The following is an 11155-nucleotide window of genomic DNA, read 5'->3' as shown; positions in this document are numbered from 1 at the left end:
TGGTCCCTGAAATAATAGTAATGTCAATCATTCGAAAACCACTTACATATATAAAGAGGGGGACCTAAAATGTTCATTTATTTTATTTGTGACCCATGTCACATATGCCTTATTTTTGGAAATATAGGGCCCCAAACAGAAATGATAATTTTCCTGAAAAAGTAAAAAAAGCATTCCCAGCCTTATTGTAGATATTTCTTGTGTACAGAGAGGAAACTCTAGATGTTTAGGCGCGCACTGGTTGATTTTGAACAATTTAATTGCGAAACATATCATAATAAAAATTATCCTTCACCCAGTGCATACAAGAGTTTATGCTAGTAGTATTATGCATATACATGGATTCATATTTTATATAAAATAATCTAACTAACAGGCTTAAGTTTAATGAATAGAAAGATATAAGAAAGGATGAATAATGGATAAAAATCATAATCAAACCTTGAGCAGAAATAATGCACAACTATTTAAAATATATCATTATATTTAACAAAACTTCATTTTAATGGAACAATTTTTTAAATATGAAAATTGTTTTCAGGTACAACAAATATTATATGCGTTAATATATGTTTTAACAAATTTAAACATTCCATGACTAACGTCATGCAACCAATTTTTTTACATAAAACAATTCATACAAAAATTCTGAAAAATACGAAGTCGGAATATTTTGTTCCTGTATTTACATTAGTGTGTGATATTAACTCGATGTTGATTGGATACTTTACTTTTTATTAACGAATCAAATTTCGTATTATAAATTGCTTTTGGTGCAACGAAAAACTCGCGTTTTATTATTATTTCCAAAATTTGGGAAAAAATAGTGACCGCTAACATATAGTTTAAAAACAACATCGTTTGGACAATTCTCTAAAGGTACAACTTGTTTATTTATAACTCTCAGATACAAAAATGTCGTAAACCAATGTGTATTTAACTTACGGTGGTTTTCTTTAATGAACTCGAATTTCCTCAAAACGCCAAATGCAAATCTCGTTGAAAAAAGGGTTATATATATTTTATACAACCCAAGCCATGTAGTTGTTATTCTCAAGATATCAGATTTAAGCAAAATTTCTTGTATCATGGGAAATTCTATGCATTATATAAGCATATGGTGCTAAATCTGTCATACATCGCACTCTGCTCAGTCTGCTGCAAGCATTGACAACATTTTCCTCCTCATTTTTCCAACAAATAGGAAACAAGAAAATATTACCTCATTCTTTATGAAAAAGATCTTGACACTTAAGATCTCTTAATGAAATGTAAATCAATTATAACTTAGATCTACATAGAATTTTGTCTCCTATTTATTAAAATAGATCACTGTGGCTTACATGTACATCTGTGCTGCTTTAATTTTAATACCATATCTCTTCTACAGTTGGGTAACATCAGAAAATTCAAAGAGGGATTAAGTGATAAATAAAGAAGGTAACAATGTCCCTCTCCAGTCGAGAATGGGAGGACCTGAAATCACTGCTGGACAAAGCAGTTCACAAGTTCCTCGGCTTCACAGAACAATCGCTAGTTACAGCAGCTCTGAACTGTATTGACAAAGGATATGACAAAAAGAAAACAATCAGTAAGTTTGAAGAGTTAAATTGTAGAACAATCTGTATTAAACCAATAGTCCTAGATAACCCTTGTCATGAATTTTGTGTAAAGAAAATTGATTTTCACAATCTGAGGTTTTGAATAATGAACAAAGAAAATGCTAAGTAAATTTTCTTCACCTAAAAACCCCCAGATTAATAATTACTAGAAAAGTAATGTATAAAGTTTCTTTTTATTTGATGACAGGTAAACTTGAAGTATTTTTGGATGACAGACAAGCAGAGAAATTCTCTGAAAAGTTATTTGATGTGTGGGATGACTACAGGAATAAAAGTCAGCGTAAAAAGAGAAAGGTTTGTTTTTTAGAAATCAACATGGGAGTCATTTTTTGTCCATTAATTTTCAAAAGTTATAATTGCATGGTATACTATAAACTGTCCTCTGTCGTAATCAGTGGTATTTGAAAAATAAAAAATTGTTGATAGTTAATAGATGAGAAGTAAGTTTAGGTGCCATTTTATTTTAACAATGATTCCACATAACTCTTACTGACAAATTGAATTATTCACAATGGTGATGATTTATAATCATACTGTTAAACACTATCTACCAGGACGGAGAAAGAGAGAGGGATGAAGCCTCTGAGAAGAAAAAGCGGAGATTTGTGGATGATGGACCAGTGGAAATGTCCGTTATTCCGGGTCCTGGGAATCCAAGTCCAGGCCAGCTGACAGGGGACAAGGTACAATGAGAGATAGTTAATGTGGAGAATGCTGTCCACTTTTTCTGATGCCACTAGAATGAGAGTTGATACTCTTAGACTAGCTTAATCATCAGGACAGTGTGTGGTTGACAGGGCACTTGGTTCTAGCTATGTGTGAAACATTTCTCTAAATAGACATGTTACCTGTCTCTTTCAATATATTTGACATGTTAAACTGTATGTGAAGGTAATCTATAATTGTAAAGAAAAAAACAAAGTATTTTTGGCTATATTGCAGATAAAAGAAATGATGGCTAATGCTAAATCAATGATCAACGAGAGGAAGACACAATTGTCAGCCATGATGCCTGCTCCTCCACCTAAACCATCGTTGGTATTTATCAGAGAGAGAGAGAGAGAGAGAGAGAGAGAGAGAGAGAGAGAGAGAGAGAGAGAGAGAGAGAGAGAATGTTTTTAGATAAAATGCTTGGGGAATGTCTGTGAAGGATTCTAATCACAGAGAAATTCTTTTGTTCTCTCTAACTTTATTTTTCAAATTACAGCTATGTAAGCAAAATAATTTTTGTTAGCCTATATTGTAGAGTAAATTTCTTGCCATTCATGTAGTAAGAAAAAATTATTTCATGCCACGCAGAGGTTTTACCTTTAAATGTTGCTCCCATATTCAGTGGAATGAATTCTTTATCAATTAGGGAGGCTTGTCTCACAACGAAATCCTGATGAATGAGGCTCTGGAGAAAGTGCGAAGAGCTCAAGAACTGCAGGCCAAGATACAGAATCAGATGTCTGGTCTTATGCAGGGGTGGGTACTTTGGTTGTGTGAATTTCATATTTATGAAGAATGCACACTCAGTAAGAAAAGCACTCTTGTAATATTTGAATGCAAAATAAAAAAGCTGCATGAAAGTTCTCATTTTAAAGAATTCACACAGAACATACTCCCCCCCCCCCCCAAAAAAGAAACTTGAGGAGAATTTTAATGGATTTTTTTTCTTCTTCATTAATCTTTTGTAAAGTCAGATTTTTTAAAGCATTTTAGCATATGGGGATACTGTTATTTATAGATAATTATTAGAAAGATACAAATTTGGCACCATAAACAAGCTTGTTAATAAACATTTGCTAGCATAAAAGATAATAAGGCCTAACAAAAAAAATTGTGTGTTTCGGGTAACCCGACCTAACCTACAAAAATGGCCCGATCCTACCATTTTTAGACAGTGTTTTAAAAATTTCCCCAAGCCGATTTTGAAGATCCCCCGCCATGCATCACACAGTGCCGCCATGCTTCCCGCTATGCATGTTTATTTCAAAGCAAAATTCTTTTTCCAATTATTACACATCTTAACTGTAATTAGTAGATATAAAGTTGTCGTTTCTCCGCTCAAACTTCAGAAAAACACTTGCACCCGCAGTGAGCGCAGTTAATTTCGACATCGATCTCAGCAAGGGGGCACACGTGGTTTACGGTTTAAGGACTTAGCTTATGATTAAGATATATTAAAACTGAGTTTATTAATTGGTGATTAATGCATAAATAGAGACGTGATTACTTCTTGTTTTAATATAATGTGCTTTTTTCGACATCTCCGCCATTATCGAATGTTGTGGATTTTCCAAGATCTAAAAATAGCACAATGTTCACTCGATGGTATTAGCTTGGATTCGATATGCTTAAACTCTTTATTTGCCGCAAGGATATTGGAAACTTGAAAAATTGTACATAATAAAGAGAAAAAAACTACAGTTATTTGCAGAAATGCATTGAAGCGATGTCACATGACTAGAAACATCGTATATTGTATGCCTATGAAAATGACTGACTGTGTACATACATGTAAACGGGGAAGGGGACTGGTGTCCAGATATCACAGAAACTTTCATATGAACCCCAAATTTAAACAAGAAATATTAACTGCCCAGAATAAGTTGAATCAAGTTTGCTGTAATTGTATGGACTTGTTCTGCCTATTTCTTGTTCAACACCCCCCTAAAAACCTCTTCTATATGTAGAAGAAGGAGTGGGACAGAAGCTAATGTTGAACTGTCATGTGAATCTATATTTCTTGTGTTTTGTGAAAACTTGTGAGGACCAAACTCTTCAAAAACTGATTTTGAAAAAAAAATGTTATTAGTTTTGCCAGAAAAAAAGAAGAAAAATTGTATATTAAATATACACAGATTTTAAAATATAATTATGAATTCAAATGATACTTGTTAGATTTCATGAAAATGCAATAGTTATAGTACATATCATGTAGTACGTTTCATCAAATGGTTATATTATCACACACAGTGATTTCGCCGGCTTAGGTGCTTTAATGCCGCACCGCGCACTTACTCTGACAAACTTTCCCCCATGCTTCAAAAATTTTCTGGGGAAAACACTGTAATAAATAGATGTCTGATTTTATCCGATTGTAAATTTTATCTTATTTCCAATAAAAATACGTTTTTAAATATGAAACAAACAAACATTCTTAGGATTCATACAAAAAAAATATGATAAAATAAAAAAAAATCCCTACCTACCTAACCTAATTTTTTCATCAATGTTACCCTAAACACACAATTTTTTTTGTTAGGCCTAAAGTGAATCATTCCCATACTCCTTCGAATAACAACTTGTATTACATGTGTGTGATTTAATAATTTTTTTTTATTGCAGTAAAGGAGGTCAGCCCCCAGCAATTCCTACCAAGTAAGCATATCACCATTTTCATGTTCAGTAATTCTTTTTCTTTTCTCTGAAAATGTTATCGGTCGTATTTTGTACTCTTTCTGCTGGTCCAAAATTTCACATTTTGACTGTAAAATGTGTAAATTTATCGACTGTAGTTTAATTTTATTGCTATTATTGAATAAATGATGACTTCAAATAAATATCTAAAACATATTTTTGTGATCAAGTTTTATGTGGTTGAGAGGAAACCTCAAAATTTTGCAAAAAATATGATACCCCAAGAAAAATCTTTGAACACTTGAAATTTGACTGTATTTATATTCACTATCTTCTGTCTACATACTGTAATCTGTTATGTGTTGCTAATTTCAGACCTACCCCGTTGATCCTTGATGCTGAAGGTCGAACGATTGACGCCAAAACAGGACAGACGGTTCAGCTGACCCATCACACACCAACCTTAAAGGTCAGGGGTCATTTCTGATGTTTAAAATGTAAAAATGAGTAATGGTTTTTGCTGCTGGTTCAGTTTATTGCTAAGCAGATTTATAAGTAGATTTTGGACTGAAGGGTTTCTGGTTTACATTTGATGAAGTGTTGTTGAATAGTAGGATGTATTATTTGTTTAAGTAGTATTATTCTGTCAATCAATAAATAATAAATACTGCAAGAAATCAAAATTCCCAAGTGTTTTTAAGGTACTTATTGTTATTTTCAGGCCAACATCCGAGCAAAGAGAAGAGAACAGTTTAAAGAACTGATAGAAAAACCAACAGAGGAGATCACAGTGGGGAAATACTTTGATCCCAGAGTCGGGTGAGTACTTGCAGTAGAAGTCTGCTTAAAATTCAAATGTTGCAAACAAATTCCTCAAAATCTGTTGGAAACAGTTACTTAGGACAGACATAAAGTCTTGTATATTAAGGCTTGATAAAAAATATTTAAGAAGGGCCTGATGATCTTCATGGGGCCAGCAATAAGACAAGGACTAGTGCTTTTGACAGAGCTCTTCCCTGTTGACTAATTCTTTTGAGACCTTTTCCAAAACCAGTCCTGTGTGACAGTAAAAATAATTGATTCTTAACCAACTAGCTAACATCGTCATTTAAAAGTCATACTGGTATAACGGAACAAAAAAGACAAATAAGATGGGTTGTAGATGTCAGCACAAAACTCAAATGTTGCAAACCTGTCTTTTTATATTCCAGTAAATGTAGATTCCTTTTTTTTACGCAAGTAATTAAAATTCTGTAAGTCCGCCGTTCTGCATCAAATCGCAAGATTATAAAATCATGTACTTCAAATTTTTATCACAGTTTCCAATAGTTTACGCCTGTCAGAAAAAAGCAAGGTTTTAAAATTGACAAGGTGCTCTTCTTGTGATTTTATGCTGATATTTATTTGTCATGTTTAAATAGGAATCTTCTGTATATGGCAACTTTTAAGGTGGAAAGAAAAAGGAATCCAATATTATTTTTGAATAAAAAACCTAAAATTTAACTTTCAATCAGATGCAATGAATACTTTAGTGTATAACTCAGTGTATAAGTCTCCAGCTAAATAAAGTTAGTGCTTTTAATGTGCCCACAAAAATAGGAATCCCGAGCTTGGGACTATATTTTTCATGTTTCTATGTTCAAAATTTTCACCTTTTTTTTAACTTATATAGCGCAAGGCAAGCTCAGAGGCCAAAACGAGGATTCAAGTTCCACGAGCAAGGAAAATTTGAGGCAGTTGCCTCCAGACTTCGTGCCAAGGTAATGTGGTTCTGTGTTTTTTTAATCCTCTACTGTTCTTATGAATTAGTATGAAAAAGCAACATTGAATTGTATGTAAAGCAAAAACCTGAAAAAATCCAGTTGGCCTTGAAGAAAAAATACATGCATCAGTGAAATAAAGCGAAGAAAACTATATTTTAAAAAATTTTAAAATTCTTAAGATAATGCTCTTAATATCTTTTTTTTTGTTTAATGTCAAATGAACTATTTATTTTATGAATGATCAATGCATGATGTACATTCATGTATGTTTATCAGAAAAGTAGCTTAAATATAATGTATATTGTTTTTAAAAGAAAGCAGATGTGAGGTGTACCTAATTTTTTGATTTTCATGATTTTACAGGCTCAACTGGAGATTCTACAAACTGAAATTGCACAAGCTGCCAAAAAGACAGGTATCGCTTCTGCAGCAAAACTAGCCACCATTGCACCAAAGAAAGAGCTGGTAAGCTTTTAGTCAAGTCAACAGCAGACTTAATGCATTATTGTAACAGAACTGGGAGCAGTGGTATCCGTTTACAGATATACCACTCATGTTACCATAGCAATATTTTTTTTTTAATAAATACTACCTAACGAAAGTCCTATTCTATTTAAATAGTATGCATGCAGTGTTCCTATTTATTTGTTTTGATGTCTCATGGAAGTGATTTTAATGAGATGAAATAAAGAACTTTAATATTGAATACAGACTATTGTATCGTATCGTGTAAATGAGTTTCCTTATCTGAAGCGTGTACCTGTCTTGTCTTTAGAGAGAAGGGGAGATCCCAGAAGTGGAATGGTGGGACAGCTTCCTCCTGCCCATGGACAGCTATGAGGGGATCGAGGACCGGCTGACGGACGGACAGTTTGATGGAATAACCCACCTAGTGGAACACCCCATACAGCTCAAACCTCCAAGTAAATCATCCAACTTTTTCAGCTTCTGCATTCTATTTTTGCAGAAAAAACATTTTATGTTGCTGTCAAAACAGGCCACAAATGACAATTTAATTTCTAAATGTGAAATAGTTTATACCAAACAAATGAAATTAACATGCTAATGATATATGATAATTTTAGTCAATATGTACACATATAAATGCCTGTTTTTTTTTCCTGTGTAAACTTGGATAAAACTTGGATGTGGAAAATCTTTTCAAAAAGACATTAATGTAGTTAAGTATTGAAAAATGATGATTATTTTTTGATGTAGATGTACCTGAAAAAGAACCACAAGTCCCTGTTTATCTCACAAAGAAAGAGAGAAAGAAGTTACGACGACAGAATCGACAAGAAAATCAGAAGGAGGTCACAGAAAAAATTCGCCTTGGACTTATGCCTCCACCAGAACCAAAAGGTTGTACATTTAAAATATTTTTGGAAAAAAAAAACCTATGTAAAACAAAATAGCTAAGCTTTATAAGATCAAATGTTTGATGTATATTAATGATGCAAAGCCATCTTTGTGCTAAGTCACTGTGTATGAAATAACATTTTAAAACAACAGACACGTTAAATTTTAAAACAAATAGAAATCTGAATAATATATAATTGGGGGAAATATCCGATTCCTACCAGGAGATCTATGTATGTATTTTCATAAAGTTTAAACATGTGATTTGATCTGTGTTTTAATTTTACAGTTCGCATGGCTAACTTGATGAGGGTATTAGGAACTGAGGCAGTACAGGACCCTACAAAAGTCGAGGCCCATGTCAGAGCACAAATGGCAAAAAGACAGAAGTAAGATAACATAAGACTGGAAGTACATTTTGTCATAAATCCAAATACAAATCAGACATAATACGCACTACAAATGTCACATACTAACAACTGTAGGGAATATGATTCAATAGTCCTTATCCCTTATTAACACTACTTGCAATGTTCATTTTAAAAGTTATTCAAATAAAGGAATTTCAAACTCAAAACATAGCAGTTTGATATTTGTAGAGTTGTTATTTATACAGTTTGTATTTTTCTATTAGGGATTTGAGAGATACATGTACCCACTGGCTATTGCTGATACATTTTGTTCATGTACTATATTACAACCATTTCATATAATTTCAGAGCCCATGAGGAGGCTAATGCTGCTCGCAAGCTGACAACGGAACAGAGGCGGTCAAAAAAGGAGAAAAAACTGAAGGAGGATACCAGCCTTGGGGTTCATGTGTCTGTCTATAGGTCAGTAGTAAATGTTTAAAATATATATCCTTATTTTACATTGATAACTAAAATGGAGAAAAATTTAAAACTGTTCTGCAGAACATTTACTAAGAACATTATTTGGATAAGTTTAATCATTAAACAGGATTTCTTTGTATTCCTTAAAAGTTTGCAAATGATCATACCAGAAGTGTAATTTTTATGCAGTTTTTCTTTTTAATTAACATATTGGGTACTTCTGTAATGTCTGACTACTTGGCAATATTATTAAACAAAAATCCTCAAAATCAAATTGTGGCTCTGACTGAAATAATTTCCTAATTCATAAACAGGTGGCTCTGTATTATTAAGTGTTTATGATATCCCCCATTTCTTGCCACCAGGTTACGAGATTTGACAAATCCGGCAAAGAAGTTTAAGATTGAAGCCAACGCCAAGCAGCTCTTCATGACGGGGATAGTCATCATGCACAAAGAATGCAACGTGGTGGCGGTGGAGGGAGGGCCCAAACAACAGAGGAAATTCCGGCGACTGATGCTCCAACGAATCAAGTGGAACGAGGACAAGCACAAGAAGTCTGCAAAGGATGACGGTAAGGGCGGCAAGCGATGGTCTTCCACAGATTTCTGTTGACTTTCTAAATAAATTTTATAACTGTAAACATATAACATTTGGCTGTGTATTCTATTTAGCCTTTTTGGCAGAAATGGCCTCTGCTAAATCAAGTACATCACCAAATGTAAAATATATACGTAGATAAGTAAGTACATTCTGGCATGCACTAAGTCAAATCCATGCCAACTTGATAAAATATTGTATTCCACCAAATATCATACAAGCTAAATATAATATGTTTACAGTATGATATTGTAAATTGCACTATTTATATGAATTAAATGTAAACTGATTATGATATTTAGAAGTTCACTGGAGTATAAACATGGTTGGTCACTGAATTGATCAAATTTCTTGAAGCTGGACAGCTGTCTCAAAAGTTGTAATTTTGTTTTACTAAAGTATTTGGTCTTTCATTTTTTCCAGATGACAGTGATTCAGAGGAGGAGCAGGACAAATCAAACAAATGTGTTCTAGTGTGGGAGGTAAGTCCTCTTCATTTTCACAGTACAGCTTGCAGTGGATAGTGGGGTTCCTTGGGATCATTTAATTGGTGTCTCGTTCAGTTTATTGCTACTTTACTTTGGGAAGCGGATGCCTGAGAGATAAGAGTTACTGATGTATGTATGTCTGTCTTTATTTTACAGCTTTCTACTCATGCAGCTCCCATTTAATATTAAAAGTTTGATGTAAAAAAAATTTCTTCAGAAAATTAGGGAGGAAAGAAAATATAAACAATTTCTAAACAGTTGAATTATTAGAATTATTATTAATTCTTGATGGCTTAATTTTCGTCGTATTTGTGAGTAGTTCTTCTCCACAAATTTTCATCCTCAACGAAAACCAATTTAGAAAGAATAGTCTTTCTTTACTGAAACTACAAACCCACACATCCACACAATTACATCCCCACAAATAAACAAAAAAATTACAACTCGGAAAATTAGCCCCCAAAGAATTTAAATGGTTTTTTGACATAAAAAATAAGAATATAATTCATATATATTAGTATGAATGATCATTTAATGTCTCTGTGATAGCTCATTTTTCATGTGGATAATTTTCAGGGCACTACCAAACAGAGAGCTTTCACAGACTTCAAGTTCAAAGTGTGCCCCACAGAGGCGTTCGCCCGAGAGCAGTTTAAGAAGTGTGGGGTGGAGCAATACTGGGACTTGGCATTCAGTGGTGCGGTGTTAGAATCCACTCAAGACGAAGACTTTTTATAGCCAGTAAACGGGACTTTCAGTGATACAGTGTTTTGAGTCCTGGCACCTGGGAGGAGGACTTTTTAGGGCTGGTAAATGGTGCTTCTGTTGATGTAAAATCCAATGTTAGAGACACAGTTATTTACCACTTCAATTGAAATTATAAATATGTTGTGAGAAGAAAGGGTGTGCAAGAGTTAAGGTTTTGAAAGAGAAATGTGTTATCATCATAATCTATGTTCTTGATGCAGCAATGTTATCATTTTAATGAAGTACGAAATTAAAGAACTGAAGAATATTTGTGAAACTTGTGAGGAAGACTGTCAAATTTCACCTTCATGGAAATGGTTCTGCAAATAGAATAAAAAGAGGAATGACAAATTTGACTTTAATTATGTCTTATCAAATAAATTCATCCTATAATCATA

General features: G+C 33.3%; 1 protein-coding gene across 1 annotated transcript; it reads left to right on the top strand.

Annotated features, from left to right (window-relative positions):
- Positions 1 to 731: 731 nt before the first annotated feature.
- LOC105340246 (U4/U6 small nuclear ribonucleoprotein Prp3) lies at positions 732 to 11155 on the top strand. The gene is made up of 18 exons (XM_034450662.2): positions 732 to 879; positions 1391 to 1591; positions 1810 to 1916; positions 2177 to 2305; positions 2565 to 2660; positions 2980 to 3089; positions 4956 to 4988; positions 5343 to 5436; positions 5689 to 5786; positions 6640 to 6727; positions 7094 to 7195; positions 7506 to 7653; positions 7949 to 8092; positions 8379 to 8478; positions 8809 to 8922; positions 9288 to 9496; positions 9946 to 10004; positions 10587 to 11155. The coding sequence occupies exons 2-18, from the start codon at positions 1447 to 1449 to the stop codon at positions 10746 to 10748; spliced, it is 1938 nt and encodes a 645-aa protein (XP_034306553.2). The 5' UTR covers positions 732 to 879; positions 1391 to 1446; the 3' UTR covers positions 10749 to 11155.

Source organism: Magallana gigas, chromosome 4 (assembly GCF_963853765.1).
Source record: "Magallana gigas chromosome 4, xbMagGiga1.1, whole genome shotgun sequence".
In the NCBI taxonomy this organism is placed as follows: Eukaryota; Metazoa; Mollusca; class Bivalvia; order Ostreida; family Ostreidae; genus Magallana; species Magallana gigas.
The sequence above is the reverse complement of the archived record's forward strand: the minus strand, read 5'-3'. Positions and strand labels throughout refer to the sequence as shown.